This window comes from Nomascus leucogenys, chromosome 5 (assembly GCF_006542625.1).
Source record: "Nomascus leucogenys isolate Asia chromosome 5, Asia_NLE_v1, whole genome shotgun sequence".
NCBI classification, from domain to species: domain Eukaryota; kingdom Metazoa; phylum Chordata; class Mammalia; order Primates; family Hylobatidae; genus Nomascus; species Nomascus leucogenys.
In genome coordinates, this window is record NC_044385.1 from 60839656 (window position 1) to 60857352 (window position 17697).

The window sequence follows — 17697 nt, forward strand, 5'->3', positions numbered from 1 at the left end:
AAAACCTAAAGGTCACATGTGAGGAAAAATGGAGTCTTTCTTATCTGGTTTTCACGGGAATATCTTTTTGTACTCAACTCCTTGATAAGTTCTTCTGGGTGCATTCTCAAAGAAAAATCTGGCAGCAACAACTGGAAGCCACTATGAGATGCACATACCCTTCCTCTGACATGGAATTATAATACAGCATTTCAAGTTTTGATCAGAAATAGTTTGCAGAGTAGCGGTTTCAAAAAACTGACATCTTTTAAATATTTTATTGCAGAAAACTAATGTCACAGAGAAAAAAAATGAGGGAATATGCTGAATGCAGTAGTTCTCAGTATTTTGCGGTATTCTAGTGACATCAGTAAAAAAGTCAGTACCTGATTCTTTTTGTTAGTGCAAGTCTCTTTTCATTGGCCCTCTTGTGACATCTCTGCTTTTACTACTTCCTTTTGAACTTCATCCCTAGGGAAAATACTATTAAAACACATTTCTAACATATGTATGTTTGACAAATGTGTATTACTTCCTTTTAAAATAATTGGCTACCTATCCTAATGTATATCTGGTATTCTTTTAGTCTTAAGGCTAAATGAACTTTATATCTGCACTACAATGACAGTGTCATTGATGATGGCCTGCCAAGATTTTAAGTGTCTTTTAGATTGTCAAATACAAATTGTTTTATTTGACATTGTTTAAATATGAAGTGCTTTTCTGGTATTACATTTTTTTCAGAAATCGGTAATCTCTGATTTAATTAGACTGTGTGGTTAAATGGATTATCACACTTTTAATCATCTATATATGAAAACTCTTTTCCCTCCAAATAAGTTACAAGTTGTATTATTCCTTGATGATCAAATCCACTATTTTGGGAGAGCAGTGGATAACTCATCCTACATACTGGACACAATTTTTTTTGGACTTTTTGCCTTGTTTTGTCAAGAACTGCCTTTAAGAGGTGAATGTTGTTTAGTTTTCTATGAAACTAAGATTAAAAAGAAAATAAACTCTATTATCAGTAGTGATGTATTATACTGTATCTGATGGCCCTGTGTTTTTCTACAGTTATCCCAGTTACCTGAATAATGCACATTTAATTAATTAATTAATTATTTTTAAGAGATGCGGTCTCACTATGTTATCCAGGCTGAAGTGTAGCGGCTATTCACAGGTGCGATTATAATGTACTGCAGCCTTGAACTTCTGGATTCAAGCAATGCTTCTGTCTTAGCCTCCTGATTAGCTGGGACTCAGGCATGTGCCACTGTATCCAGCCTGATGCACAATTATTACAAAAATTAATGAAACCCTCTTAAGTTGGATAAAATTGACTGTGAGCTTTATATTTTTAAATTTTTAATATTGTGAGTACATAGTAGGTGTAGCTATTCATGGGGTACATGAGATGTTTTGATACAAGCATACAGTGTGAAAAAGCACATCATGAAGAATGGGGTATCCATTCCCTTAAGCATTTATCCACTGAGTTGCAAACAACCCAGTTACACTCTTTAAGTTATTTTAAAATGAAGAGTTATTGTTGACTATAGTCACCCTATTGTGCTACCAAATACTTGGTCTTTTTTTTTTTTTCTATTTTTTTGTACTCATTAACCATTCCCACCTACCCACTAACCCCATCCCCCCCACTACCCTTCCCATCCTCTGGTAACCTTCCTTCTACTCTCTATGTCCATGAGTTCAATTGTTTTGATTTTTAAGTCCCCACAAATAAGCAAGAACATGCAATGTTTGTCATTCTCTGCCTGGCTTATTTCACTTAACATAATGATCTCCAATTCCATCCATGCTGTTGCAAATGACTGGATCTCATTTTTTTATGGTTAGATGGTACTCCATTTTGTATATGTACCACATTTTCTTTATCCATTCATCTGTTGATGGACACTTAGGTTGCTTCCAAATCTTAGCTATTGAAAACAGTCCTGTAACAAACAGGAGTGCAGATATCTCTTTGATATACTAATTTTCTTTCTTTTGGGTACATACCTGGCAGTGGGATTCTTGGATCATATATTAGCTTAATTTTTAGTGCTTTGGGGGTGCCTCCCAACTGTTCTCTATAGTGGTTATATTAATTTAAATTCCCAGTGACAATCTACAAGGGTTCCCTTTTTTCCACATCCTCACCAACATTTATTATTGCCTGTCTTTTGGTTATAAGTAGTTTCAACTGGGGTGAGATGATACCTCATCATAGTTTTGATTTGCATTTCTCTAATGATCAGTGATGTTGAGCACTTTTTCATATACCTGCTAGCCATTTGTATGCCTTCTTTTGAAAAATGTCTATTCAAATATTTTGCCATCTTTTGATTGGATTATTAGATTTTTTCCTATAGAATGGTTTTAGCTCCTTATATATTTTGGTTATTAATCGCTTGTCAGATGGCCAATTTGCAGATATTTTTTCCCATTCTCTGGGTTGTCTCTTCACTTTGTTGATTGTATTCTCTGCTGTGCAGAAGCTTTTTATCTTCGTGTGATCCCATTTATCCATTTTTGTTTTGTTGCCTGTGCTTGTGGGGTATTGCTCAAGAAATTTTTGCCCACTCCAATGTCCTGGAGATTTCCCCAAATGTTTTCTTGTAGTAATTTCATAGTTTGAGGTTTTTAAGTTAAGTCTTTGTTCCATTTTGATTTTTGTATTTGGTGAGTGATAGGGGTCTAGTTTTATTTTTCTGCATATGGATATCCAGTTTTCCCAGCACCAGTTATTTATGTTATATATTTATGTCTTGAAAAGTTGTAGTTGTTATTATTGATTGGTTTATTGTTTAGTCTTTTTACTTAGGATAAGAGTAGTTTACATACCATAGTTACAGTGTTGTAATATTTTTTGTTTTTCTTATAATTAAAAGTGAGTTTCGTACCTTCAGATGATTATCTGTTACTCATTAATTTCCTTTTATTTCTGATTGAGGTCATTTTTAGCATTTCTTGTATGATGGGTCAGGTACTCATAAAATCCCTTAGCTTTTGTTTATCTGGGAACATCTTAATTTCTTCTTCATGTTTGAAGGTTATTATTATTATTTTTTTAACCAGATTTACTGTTCTAGGGTAATAGTTCTTTTTTCCTTCAGCACTTTAAATATGTCATGCCACTTTCTCCTGGCCTGTAAGGCTTCCACTGAAATGTCTGCTGCCAGATGTATTGCAGCTCTATTGTATGTTCTTTGCTTTTTTTTAAAAAAAAGTCTTGCTGCTTTTAGGATCCTTTCTTTTTGACCTTTGAGAGTTTGTTCAATGTCATGAGGTAGTTTTGTTTGGATTAAATCTGCTTGATGTTCTATAACCTTCTTGTACTTAGATATTGATATCTTTCTCTAGATTTGGAAAGTTCCCTGTTATTATCTCTTTAAATAAACTTTCTATCCCTGTCTCTTTCTCTACCTCTCCTTTAAGGCCAGTAACTCTTAGATTTACCCTTTTGGAGGTATTTTCTAGATCCTGTACGTGAACCTTACCGTTCTGTACTTTTTCTTCTTTTGTGTCCTCTATGGATTCTCAAATAGCCTGTCTTTAAGCTCACAATTTTTTCTTCCACTTGATTTATTATTTTACTAAAAGATTCTGATGCATTCTATATAGTATGCGAATTGCATTTTTCAATTTCAGAATTTCTGCTTGATTCTGAGTTTCTCTTTGTGTTACTGTTAATTTTTTTGAGTTTCCTCAAAACAAGTATTTTGAATTCTCTGTAGAAAAGGTCACATACCTCTGTTTCCCTAGGATTGGTGATAGACTCTAGCAACAGAAGAAGACAATCTCTAGAGTTTATACTTTATGAAACTGGAATCCCAAAGTCTTTCATATTTACCTTTCAATAGGAAATAAGTCCAAGTAGTGAATACTGTAGGTGAATAAATATATTACTTACTGATTCTCTTCTTTTGAGGGATGAGTTTCAAAATATTCTATGTTGTTATAACATGGCTAATCTACAGCTAAATTCTCTGTCTAGTGATAAAGTCTGGAGGAAGCCAGGCACAAGCTTGGGATTTCCCAGGAAATGCCAAGTCACAATGTTTTGCTTTACATGAAGTGAAAAAGAATGGTTTTTCTTCCACTAGAGAGAGTGACAGCTGTTGGCACACTCTGAAAGTTTGAGTGAGTTGATAGTTGTTTATATTTTTTTTTCATATGAGGTTGTACTCCCTGGCAACTTACCCTCACCTCCAGTGTTTCTCCTTAAACTTTTCTCTGAACAAATGATACGGTTCTGCATGGATATGCTCTTAGGAGAGTGATCTTTCCAGTGGTTCTTTTCATGAGAAATAAAATGGCAGGTGAATTTGAGCCTTGTTTGTTCCATACATAGCACAGAGAAAATAGCTAGAACTAAGTAAACTTAATCGGTATCTTTCCCAGAAGAGGATTAGTGACAGTGAGTACATTGAGCTCTCTTGAGCTCTTCTCCACTGTCACCTGAAAAGTCTTTGCAAGAATCCTTGTCTCTGGTCTGTTTTCTTTGTTTTACCATAAAACGTAGTACAGTGCCCACAGACCTAGCTTTTTTATGAGAGGAAATTTTATCTTAAACTGAACATTTTTAACTGTAGAGCTGCAGCAGCTGTGTAATATCCAACAAAATAAGTACAGTTGCCCCCGTCTTAACTCTGGGAGATACATTCCAAGACCTCCAGTTAATGCCTGAAACTGTGGATAGTACTGAGCCCTTTATATGCAGTGCTTTTTCTTTACATACATATCTGTGATACAGCTTTGTTTATAAATTAGGCACAGTCTGAGCTTAACAACAACAATAATAAAATAGAACAATTATGACAATATACTACAATAAAAGTTGCGTGAATATAGTCCTTCAGAATATCTTCTTGTACTCACGCTGCTGCTTGTGATGATGTGGGGTGATACAATGCCTCTGTAATGAGATGAAGTGAGGTGAATGACATAAACATTGTGATGCAGAATTAGGCTACTATTGGCATTCAGAAGGAGGATCATCTACTTCCGGTGAGCCTTGATGATGTTGATGGTTGGATGTCAGGAGGAGAACATGTCAGTGGCTAACTGGTGTATACCATGTACAGTATGGTTACCCTAGACAAAGACTGATAAAAGTCCTGGGAGAGATGGAGCAAGATGGCTGGAGATTTCATCATGCTACTCAGAATGGCATGCAGTTTAAAACTTATAAATTATTTCTGGAATTTTCATGTTTTTGGACCATGGGTTACATTGGGTAACTAAAACCACAGAAAACAAAACCACAGATATAATATTGTAAAATATGTATTTGGTCTTCAACCCCATTTCTTGGCATACAACTCCTAAAATTCTTAAAACTTCCAAAGTTACGTCTTTTGATATGCTAATTATTGATTGATGGCTGGCAACCCCTAAATAGCTTCAGGATGGGGACTGCTCATCAGAAAGACCAAGACATGATTAGAGAGTTGGAACTTCCAGGTCACCCTCCAAATCCTTCAGCTTCCTAGGGGAGAGGGGCTGAAGGTTAAGTTGATCACCAGTGACCAATTATCTAATCAGTCGTGCCTATGTAATGAAGCTTCCATAAAAACCCAAAGGACTGGGTTCAGAGAGCTTCCAGATAGCTGAATGTGTGGAGGTTCCTGGAGGGTAGTGAATCCTTGGAGGGTATGGTACTCTGTACCCCTTTTCCTTACCTTACCCTATGCAACTCTTCATCTGTATCCTTTGTAATATCCTTTATAATAACCAGGAAATGTAAGTAAATGTCTTCTCAAGTTCCGTGAGCCACTCTGGCAAATTAATTAAATCAGAAGAGGGGTCATGGATCAACTGTAACCTTAACTTGAAGATAACCAGTCAGGAGTTCTGGAGGCCCAGAATTGTGATGGGTGTGGGGAGCGGGCAACCTTGGGTAGTTAGCCCTCTACCTGTGGGATCTGACACTATGTCCAGGTAGATAGTGTCAAAATTGAATTACAGAAAACCCAGTTTGTGCCTGTTGCAGAATTGTTTGATTCCTTGTTGGTGGGGAAATGTCCCCCACACATTTGGTCACATAAGTTTTCTGTGTTAATGATCATTGTTGTGGTGTGAAAGCAGAAAAATGTTGTTTTTTCACACATATTATGGTTAAGGGGGTGTTGCTATATACTCTGTTCTAATTAGTCCTAGTCTATTAGTCCAGAAATCATGCTATTTAAGTTTGATACTGTTCACTTATAATACAGATTTTGCTAATAATAGCAGTCAATCTGATAGAGTTCAGTCAGGATTATGATTATTGAACATAGCAATTCACTTGTAGGTATCACATTTTATAAATCCCATTCTCTATTGAATTTGATAGATACAAAGACGGGAAAGTAAGAATTCTTAAATTATTAATTGCCTATCAATAATGTAATTAATATTAATTTTAGTATAGTCTCCATATAATCTGAAAAAGAATACTTTGTAAGAAAGCATTAATCTTATGCTTTAAAGGACATTTAAAAACAAGGTCTAAAGCATTCATCAAAGTGTGCATAACTTTTAAAAATGGAGACGGCAGAGTCTTGTCATATTGCCCACTTTGGTCTCAAACTCCTGGGCTCCTCAAGCAATCTTTCAGCCTCATCCTCCTGAGTAGCTGAGATTACAAGAAGGTGCAACCAGGCCCTTTTAGATTTTCAATATTCTACATATTTCTATTGTTGATTAAAATGGATTTTACTTTTTTTTTTAAACAGTGGATGGGCGTTCTGAAGACTCTGCTATCAGGTAGGATTCACAGATTTTTAAAAATTATATATTAACTAAGAGAATACAGAGAAAAGAAACTAACATCTGTTGAGTGTTGTACTCTGGGCTAGAAACCATATTATATGTTTAACTCATACAGTCATCACAACAGCTTTGCAAAATATCCAGGCTATTATAACCTACTGTTTACTAACTAGGCAGCTGTGGTTCAGAGAGGTTAATTGGCCATGATCCCATAATTAACAAGCAGCTGACCTATGATTTGACCAACAGCTTGCTGGGCTCCCAAATTCCTTCTTTGTCCCTCAGCATAGATTGATAGATACCTGTGCAGCACTGGGATCAAGGTACAGGTACAAATTAGATGAATTCAGAAAGTCAAATCTAGTTATATTTTAACTCTGTCTTACACACTTTTCCTTAGAAGCCTGTTTAATTCAAGAGTTTGTCCTAATATACTTAACAATTTCAGTGGTAACCAGTGCCTCATTTTTACCCTCAAAGGTTTCAGGACAGGTCTCATTTAGCTATAGCCACAGGACCATGGGTTTTACATAAGCAAGACCAGGCAAATCCTGAAGAGGAATTATTTTCTTGTAAGTGAAGGATATCTACATATAGACCATGTTACGATAAGTATATTTCACATCCAGTTAGAGGCTATTTCTAATTGATTTCTCTCCTTACCGACTTCCCAGTTTAGTTTTCTCTTTAGTTTGCCCTGCCTAGTTCCATGAAGCTTTTTTCTCAAAATCTGTGATTTTTCTATAACCTTTTCTTGAGTTTTTAACCTTCCTCTCTGCTTTTCTTGGTGTTTTTTTTATTGTTCTATTATTTTTTTTCCATTTCTTCCAGCTAAGCATTCCCCCTTTCTCTAGAGACAGAATCAAAAGCACATAGAATTTCAGGATTTTAAGAAATCTTACTGAGAAGCTGAAATATCATCTAGTACTTCAATCTGTGTTTAACACCCTGGTCAATTGGTTGCTCAGATGGAGAACCTGAAACTGAAACAGGTTCAAGTTACTTATTTGTTTACAGAAAGTGGCAGAAATAAGATTGGAACTCCTGAACTCCTCTGAAAGCTCAGTGCTCTTCCTTTCTTATCATCCTGTTGGTGGGTTTTTTTAATAATAGAAAGGGAAAGTGGGACTAGGGAAAACAGTGGAAGAGGAAAAGATGGAATTAACTGGTGAACTTAATGGTAGAGGATAAGAATGAAATTAGTAGAGAAAGCCCTAGTTTGAAGAGAAACAACACTGAGTTAGATAGTGGGTTATAGAAAACAGATCAGAATATTAGGGTTTATGACAAATTTGATAAAGATAAGTTATAGGAATGAAGGATACAGGATATTAGGAGTTATCTAGAAAGGCATATTAAAGTAGGTTCAAAGGAGTCCTGGACAAGTTGCTGCCTTTTTGTTTGTTTAATTGGAGCAAGTGACAGACTTCAAGGTTTCACCACAACTTGCAGAGGGTGTCTCAGAGCCCCTCCAGTACCAGGGGCCTGGAGGTTGCTGAACTACATAGATCTGTGGCCCAGGGCAGGTGTCCTCTCACCTGCCTCTTTTTCTAATCCACTGACATCCTTCCCATGTCCACGTAAGCTAGGGCGCAGGGGTGGGATTGGCTGGCAAATCAGTCATGGAGCTTCAGTTGAGTAGTTGTTACCACATCTATGCTGGGGCAGATGACAGATTCCCTTTAGCTTGTTTTCCAGGAACTAGAGAGCTCCTAATTTTGGTAATTGGAACTCACCCCTTTAGGAATTTGTCCTTTCATTGGCTGAATATTTAAAGGTGGAGGTTGCCACAGAGCCTTGCAGAAGAGGAGTCTACAAGTGGGAGCCCATAGGAAGGAAGATAGATAGTCCTTAAGGGAAATAGAGGTACAACTACCAGGACTGTGATTTTCCAGCAATCTCTCTCCTCGGTTATCTGAGAGCCTCTGAAACTTTTTAAAGGGCTTGCTAGTTTATGTGGACCTGAATAGGGCAGGTCTTACACAGGGAAAATAATTGGATTTTATAATTTTTACTGTTTTAATCCTTCTGGGAATAGTATTTTTAATAACAACATATATTTGTCCTTTGACTTTTGTATATTTAGCTTTTAGACTCGTTGTACTGTTTTAGAGTAAAGGGAAGCAATAAGGCCTTCTGAATTGGTTTTCACACTGAAGAACAGAGACTGCCACTTTTAAGTGACACAGATTAATCTTTGAATCAGAGGTAGATAATGGAGAAAAGACAGTTTTTTTCTTTTTTTTCCTTATTTTTTTCTTTCTTTGTTCCTTCCCTGCCTCCATTCTTCCTTCCTTCCTCCCTTCCCTTCCCTCCCCTCCCCTCCCTTTCTGTTCCTTCTTTCCCTCCCTTTCTTTCTTCCTCAGAGTCTCACTCTGTTGCCCAGGCTGGAGTACAGTGGTGTGATCTTGGGTCACTGCAACCTCCACCTCCTGGGCTCAAACTGTCCTCTCACATCAGCTTCCCAAGTAATTGGGACTACACGTATGTGTGTCACCATGCCTGGCTATTTTTTTTCAGGGCTGGGGTCTCGTCATGTTGCCCAGGTTGGTCTCCAACTCCTGGGCTCAAGCAATCCACCCACCTCAGCCTCTCAAATTGCTGGGATTACAGGCACGAACTACTGTGCCTGGCTGAGACAGTGTATCTTTCTACCTTTTTTAAGGTTATCAGATTTGTTGCAGTTCAGGTAACAAAAATTATGTAAGCCATTAATTGGATTTTCAGTTCAGCTTCCAGGACATGTAATTTGTGAAGACCTATTATTCTCAGGCGCTGCCAATATATTGGCTGTCATGATTTGTTCTGGAACTGAAGGTGTCTTCCTTGACTATATTTGATATGTTGGGAGAGGTGGAAGGAGGTAACTAAAATCTTTTATAACAGATTAAATTTTAATTGTATTAAGAAACATTATTTAATATACACATAGCTGACCTCTCACCTGATTTTTTTTTGGAGGGGACATCCAGATATGAACTCGGAAATTATTTTTAAAGAAATGAATGCACTAATTTTTATGTATATTTTTTGCTCCAAAGGTTTTCTGGCAAACAAACTGTTGATGATATATTGCCTACATCAGATAATGAAGACATTGATTCTGATATCAAGGTAAAAATGCTCTAATGAAATTAATTTTCTCATTCTGAATCTAGGTTTCTATATTTACTCTTAAAATTTAGTAGTGGTCTACTTATTGTTTTATGTTTGTAATGAACAGTTGGTTAGGGAAAGCCTTTTTTTAGAAATATGAGTAGTTGAATTAAACATTTTTTTTTTACTTTGGTAAATAACAAATGATTTTAAATACTAAGAGGGTGAGGGTAAAGCAAGAATGGGCTGGAAAATACACTGTAGCAGGAAGATTATATTAGGCTAAGCTTTCTTATCATAGAGGAAATCTGACACATGCTTAAGGTTTATTTTCAGAAGTATTCTCACTGTGACTTTTAAATCATATGCACTTTTATGATACTTATGGCTGATGAAATCTTTAATGAATCCAATTACTTATTATAGTAATCATGGAATCTCCTGGATGCCTTTCATTGTCAAACCTATACAGGAGATAGCATATCAGCATATCATTTCTTTTTTTCCTTGGACACTTACTATTTTGGTATCATGTACTTGTTAGGAGAGAACTTCTGTTTCTGTCCTTGATTGAGTAGTTAGACTAAGATAATATTAGAAATTACAGAAATTTGGCCAGGTGCAGTGGCTCACGCCTGTGATCCCAGCACTTTGGGGCACTGAGGCAGGCGGATCACTTGAGACCAGGAGTTTGCGACCAGCCTGGGCAACATGATGAGACCCCAGCTCTGCAAAATATAGCCAGGCATGGTGACATACACACCTGTAGTCCCAGCTACTTGGGAGGCTGAGGTGGGAGGATAGCTTGAGCCCAGGAGGTGAGCCAAGATCACACCAGCCTGGCCAACATGTTGAAACCCTGTCTGTACAAAAAATACAAAAACTAGCCAGGTGTGGTGGTGCATGTCTGTAATCCCAGCTACTCGAGAGGCTGAGGCAGGAGAATCACTTGAACTCAGGAGGCGGAGGTTGCAGTGAGCTGAGATCACGGCACTGCACCCCAGACTGGTGATAGAGTGAGACTCTGTCTCAAAAAAAAAAAAAAAAAAAAAGTGTGGAAATTTAGTTGAGTATTGTGGCACATGCCTGTAGTCCCAGCTATTAGAGAGGTTGAGGTTGAGGTTGAGGTGGGAGAATTTATTGAGCCCAGGAGTTAAAGACCAGGCTGGCCAACGTAGCAAGACCTTTTCTCTAATTAAAAAAAAATTGTGGAAAATTGGAAATGTACATTTTCTTCTCAAAATCTGTATTACAAAGAGATTCCATTGTGTTTTCCAAGCCATTTCATAAAGAGTACACTTAAAACTCTTCATCTAAATGAAGAATACATATTTTGCCCAATATAACAACCAGTTCTAGAAGCAGACACTCTTAATAACCATATAATAAGACTTCAATTTCAGTTTTTTGCATTGTAGTTTGTGAAAATATCAACTCCAAATCCTTGTATTATATACTTAAATTTTAAATTTCAGAAGTTGCTGTATTTAGCTACTTAAATAATCATTTAAAAATTCCTGCATTAGTATGAGCTACTGGAGGTTAGGAGACGTATTTGCTTGTATCCCAGAGTACCTAGAATAACATCTTGCATGTAACAAGCTTATAATATTTTGGAATGTAAATAAATTCATGGACAAATGGATTTCTATACAATGGAGGGTTACAAGTAACATACATAACATAACTAATAATTAAATCTATCACATTTCTAAAATATGGCTTATATTTGTATTTCCCTTTTTTTTTTTTTTTTTTTGAGACAGAGTCTCACTGTGTCACTCAGGCTGGAGTGCAGGGTGGCACACTCTCGGCTCACTGCACCTCCACCTCCTTAGTTCAAGTGATTTTCCTGCTTCCACCTCCTAAGTATCTGGGATTACAGGCGTGCACCACCCCCCATGCTGTCCAGGCTGGTTTCAAATTCCTGATTTCAAGTGATCTACCCGCCTTAGACTCCCAATGTGCTGTGATTACAGGCATGAGCCACCATGACCGGCCTGTATTTCCTTTTAATGTATACAATGCATAAATTCAGATGTGTTATGTTGTAAACATATGCCATAAATAAGAAGGAAATGAATTAGAAATATGCCATCACTAGAAAAGATGGTTACAATATATTTTCTAGTATCTTTCGACTCTAAGCTTAGATTAGAATTTTAGATTAAAAAATTTAAACTTTTTTGAGCCCCAGCTGATGTTCTAGCCATCTTTTCAAGCCATACGTTACTTTGTAGAATTCCAGTTACTAATTCTTTGTCCAAGTGGAACATTTCTTTTTCCATTTTTCTCTCTATGTAGTAATAATGTTCCAGCTTTCAGGTAGCGGTAGCTGATCATGTTTAACTAATTTAATATATCATTTTATAGTATAAAATTAAACCCTTTATTATAGCAATATTTACAAAACACTAATTTTAGAGTAAATACTGATCAGTATTGCTAGGGATATACTATAAGCAGAGGTCTCTGTGGTATATCTGTATTTCTCCATGTACCTTCCTGTACTTGATGATACTTCCTTGGTTCCTGCTTGAAAATTATAGATGTATTTGAAAACTTAAATCATCAGCTTGGATAATCTTAGCCTAATTTTTTATACTAGATCCTTTCTCCAATTTTTAGCTACCATTCTATATGGTGTAAATAGGAGATTAGAATTATTAGTATGTTGTTTACAGGGGAATAAGAAAGCTATACAATTTTAAAAATAGGGGTTTGCATTTCTCTCTTACATTATAGTAGTGCTGAAAAATGCCTGATAATTCTGTAATCACAGAAGCATTTCTCTTCTACAGTTTCAAACTTCAGAATTTTTAAAAAGGAATGTTCTGGCACATTTTGAATTGATGTTTTAAAATTAAAAATTTTCACTCAATTTTAAGTGCATGTTACCACAATATTCCAGAAATAAACGTTTGCATGTATTAATAAAAGTGTATCTTACATTTTTTAAAAAAGTTGAAATATGTAATTGCAAAATTGAAATCTCATAATTTATTTTCTGTACTTATTTTCATTTTCAAAATTTCAGAGTTCTCTATAGGCTTGCATGATTTAATTCTACTGATTTTGACCCTTTTGACTTTTTGTGACTTACTGTCATCTGGTTTTCCTATCCTAGTAAATAACACCTAGTAAGTAGCACTGAAATGTCGAAGCAGGAGAAATTTTGGGTTCCAGCCCTCCCTCAGATCACCAGTCCAGTCACTCACCAAGCTCTGTATTTTCCACAAGCTTACCATTTTTATATCTTACTACTGTAATTCACTCTCTGACCCATAATTTTGAAATACTCTTGTCTAGTTTTGTCCTCCTCACCATGTTCATGTAACTTTACATTGCTGCCAAGGTGACCTTTCTAACATATTTTTATTATGATCTAACTCATCTACTTTTGTGTGGATACTTATTACATCCTGGGGAAAGCTCACAGTGTAGCAGGATACATAGGATAGATATTTTTTATGTTTTGGCCTGATTCTCCCATTTTATCTCTTTATCTCATTCACTCTGACTGTGTTCCAGTTTTATCATTTCTTTGGTAGCCCTCATTTGCCATGCCATTTCATGCCTTTTTTTTTTTTTTTTTTTTTTTTGCTCATGCTGTCCTGTATAGGAACCCTATTGTCCTCACTCTACACTTTGTCTCTCTTTCAAAATAGTCCCTGTCTCTGCAGCATTTCCTGAACTTCTCAGGTAGAACTGTTCTCTTTTGTGCCCTTACAGTACTTTATTCACTTCAGTTGTAGAACTAGTGAATTATACTTTTCTGTTTTTACTTGTTTTCATGTATTTCTACCCTCACTCAATTATAAGGCAGAAACTATCATGTATATACATATTCAGCTTCTCCCAGGATATTGCCTATGATCTGATAGACACAGTGAATGTTTATTGTCTTACTGGTTGAATGATTGAGTGGTAGAGTGAATAAACACAATGTTTCCTGAAGTTTGTTGTTGTTGTTGTTTAATAGGATGGAGCAATTAAGCCAGCAAACGGACAAACACAAAATGATACTGGTGTTATTGACAGTGCCCCACAAGAGTACACAAATAATGACAGTTTAATTTTTGTTGACAAAAACAACAGAAGTGGTAAGTTGGTGAATATCTGTATCTGTGGGAATTTTTTTAATGCTTACATGCTATTATGAAAATACATTGAAGTATGCCATACTCAAATACAATATTCATTTCTTTGAAATATTTTTCCTGTCTTTCTTCATATTACCAGTTTCTTCCTAAATCTACTTTAATCCTCTGAATTTCTATTTTGCTCTTACTTTTACTTTATTGAAATATTTATGAATGTGTACAGCCTTGCATATGCATTTAAAATTCAAGGTGATAAATGTTCTCATAACTCTTGTTCATAATGTTTTACAGATACAACACCCACATCAGAATCCGGACAAGACAGAGATATAGAATCACTTTTGGATTCTGAGGTATTGTCTGTTGTTTTTGTTGTTATCATTTTAAAATATAAGCATTGAGTGATGTTAAAACATAAAAGAGGATGCTTTGACTTTGCTTTCTCACTGCTGTTTGTGCTCATAAGGAATTATTTTCTTACGTTTTCAGCCCCTAACTAGTAAAGTAATTATGGGCTAAGTATATTGCTACTGCATAGTACAATTCTGCTAATTTGCAGATTTCATGTAAGAAGCCAGTGTAGTACAGTTCAAAAACAGAGCCCAGAAGTCACAAGGAATGAGTTTGGATTCTTCAGTAAAAGGATTGGTAAATACTAAGGGGGGTAGAGATGAAAATAATGGGCTTTTAAATACATTGTGGTACAACAATTATATTAGGCTAAGCTTTCTTACCATACAAGAAATATGAAATGTGGCCAAGGTTTATTTGGATAAGTATTTTTACTGTGACTTTTAATTCACGCAAACAGGCCTGGTGTGGTGGCTCACGCCTGTAATCCCTGCACTTTGGGAAGCCGAGGTAGGCAGATCACCTGAGGTCAGGAGTTTGAGACCAGCCTGACCAACATGCTGAAACCCTGTCTCTACTAAATATACAAAAATTAGCCAGGTGTGATGGTGGGTGCCTGTAATCACAGCTACTTGGGAGGCTGAGGCAGGAGAATCACTTGAATCCAGGAAGTGGAGGTTGCAGTGAGCCAAGATGGCACCACTGCACTCCAGCCTGGGCATCAGAGTGATACTCTGTCTCAAAATCAGTCAATCAGTCAATCAATCAATCATGGTAACATGACTTATAAAACTTACCATTAACTAAATCTTCAATGGATACAGTTACTTATAGTAATCATGGAATCTCTCTGGTGCTTTTTATTTCTAAAACTGTGCAGTAGATAGCATATTACTTCTTTTTTTCTTGGACACATTATTTTGGTATCATATACTTTCAAAATGTTTTATTTTAGTTTTTGTGAGTACATAGTAGGTGTATATATTTATGAGTTACTTGAGATATTTTGATACAGACATGCAATGTGTAATAATCACATCAAGATAAACTGTATTCATCACCTTGAGCATTTATCCTTTGTGCTTCACATAATCCAATTATATTTTTTCAGCTATTTTAAAATGTACAATTAAGTTGTCTTTTACTATAGTCATCCTGTTGTGCTAGCAAATCCTGGGCCTTATACTTTCTGGTTTTTTGGTACACATCAACCATCCCCCAACCCCACACTCTACAACTATACTTCCCATCCTCTGGTAACCATCCTTATTCTGCCTATCTCAATATATTAAATTGTTTTGATTTTTTGCACCCATAGATAAGTGGGCAATATTTATCTTTCTGTGTCTGGTTTATTTGACTTAACATAATGATCTTTAGTTTAATCCCTGTTATTGCAAATGACATTTTCCTTAAATTTTTTTTTTAAATTTCAATAGTTTTGGGGGTACAGGTTGGTTTTGGTTACATGGATAACTTCTTTCATGGTGATTTCAGAGATTTTGGTGCATCCGTCACCTGAACAGTGTACACTGTACCCAATATGTAGTCTTTGATCTTCCACCCCCTTCCCACCCTTCCTCCCCAACTCCCCAAAGGCCATTGTATTATTCTTATGCCTTTGCATCCTCATAGCTTAGCTCCCACAGAACATACAATATTTGGTTTTCCTGAGTTAACTTTACTTAGAATAATGGCCTCCAGCTCCATTCAAGTTGCTGCAAAAGACATTATTTCCTTCATTTTTATGTATGAGCAGTATTCCATGGGGTCTATATACCACATTTTCTTCATCCACTCATTGATTAATGGGCGCTTAGGTTGGTTCCATATCTTTGCAGAAGTGCTTTCTTGGAGTCAGGGACTAGAGTAAAAAACCTCAGAATTTTACTTGGTGTTCTATTGTACTGTGGCTGAGCTGGGACTCACACCACAAGGTGCAGTTCTTCCCACTCTTACCTCTTTTATCCAATGGCAGAGGAGTCCCGCCTTGTGGCGGGTGCCACCACAAGTTCATAGGGAGCACTGCCAGGCTACTGCTGATGTTCTGTTAAGGCCTGAGGGCTCTTCAGTTAGCTTGTGGTGAATGTTGCCTGGCCTGGCACCCTTCAGGGGAGTGGGCTCCCGTTTGGCCCAGGGATGGTCCAGAAATGCTGTCCAAGAGCAAAGGACTAGAATTGGGGACCCCAAGGGCCTGCTTGGTGCTCTAGCCCTTGTGGTCCAGCTGGTACCTAAGATGCAAGTCAAAGACCCCTTTACTTTTCCCTCTGCCTTTCTCAAGCAGAAGGAATCTTTCCTTCTAGCCATTACAGCTGGAAATGTCCTGTCTCACCTGACGCCAGTACGTGTCAGTGTTTCACCCAAGACCTCAACATAATACCTGTGTATCACTGCTGGTTATTCAGGGTCCACAGGCTCTTCAGTTAGTAGGCGATGAATACTGCCAAGAATGGGTTCTTCCCTTCAAGTCAGTGGGTTCCCTGTGGCCCAGGGAGCATCTAAAAACATCATATCAGAACTAAGGGCTGTAAGGGGGGACTCATGACTCTGACCAGTGCCCTATTCTGTTGTAGCTGAGCTGGTATTTAAGGTACAAGACAAAGTCTACTCACTATTTCCTTTCCACTCCTCAAGCGGAAGGGCGGTGTCTCTTTTGGTGCCCCAAGCTGTTCAGCTTGGGATTGGAGGAGGAGTAGCACTAGCACTTTTGTAGTTGCCCTGGCTGGTGTCTCAGTAGGTCACATGCCCTTCCCCGTTGTCCTCTGGCTTATAGCACAGTTCAGCACTTGGACCCACTTGGGAATTGTAGTCCTTGTGGCCTAGACTGCCTTTCAAGTTTATGTAGGGCCCCGGAACAATTTAGCATGGTGGTGACAAAGCTTATGGGAACTCAAGTTCTGGTTACTGGGATGGGTGATTCCCCTCTGGCTGGGGCGGGTTTAAATGCTCTCTCTGTGGGTGGGCATCAGCTGAATTTATTCCAGTTTTGCTTTTTGCTATAATAGGGCAACACTGAGTTTAATGCAACATCTCACAATTGCTTCACCCTCTCCGAAGTGCTCAGATTATCTCTCTGTACCATGCTACCACTGCTGGGGGATGTGGGAGTGTTGGCATCGATGATTCAAGACCATTTTTCCTGCCTCTTCAGTGCCTCTTGGTAGTCGTAATAAGTTAAAACCATGTGCTTTCAGTGTTCACCTGATTTTTGGTTCTTACAAAGGTGTTTTATTTTTGTAGGTAGTTGTTAAATTGGTATCCTTGTTGGGAATTAATTGATGGAGACTTTTATTCTGCCATTTTGCTTGCCTCTTTTTTTGGCATCATACACTTTTTAGAAGAGAAGTTTTTTATTTTCTGTTTCTATCCTTGGTTATGTCATTAAAGTAAAATCATATTAGAAATTATG

General features: G+C 37.1%; 1 protein-coding gene across 1 annotated transcript in view; it reads left to right on the top strand.

Moving 5' to 3' along the window:
* The window catches only part of LOC100607171 (POTE ankyrin domain family member A), a 52459-nt gene that overhangs the window by 18554 nt on the left and 16208 nt on the right, over positions 1-17697 (top strand). The window contains exons 9-12 of the mRNA XM_012506690.1: positions 6702-6732; positions 9780-9852; positions 13817-13937; positions 14229-14290. Coding sequence (XP_012362144.1) covers positions 6702-6732; positions 9780-9852; positions 13817-13937; positions 14229-14290 — 287 coding nt within the window. The remainder of the gene's footprint in view (positions 1-6701; positions 6733-9779; positions 9853-13816; positions 13938-14228; positions 14291-17697) is intronic.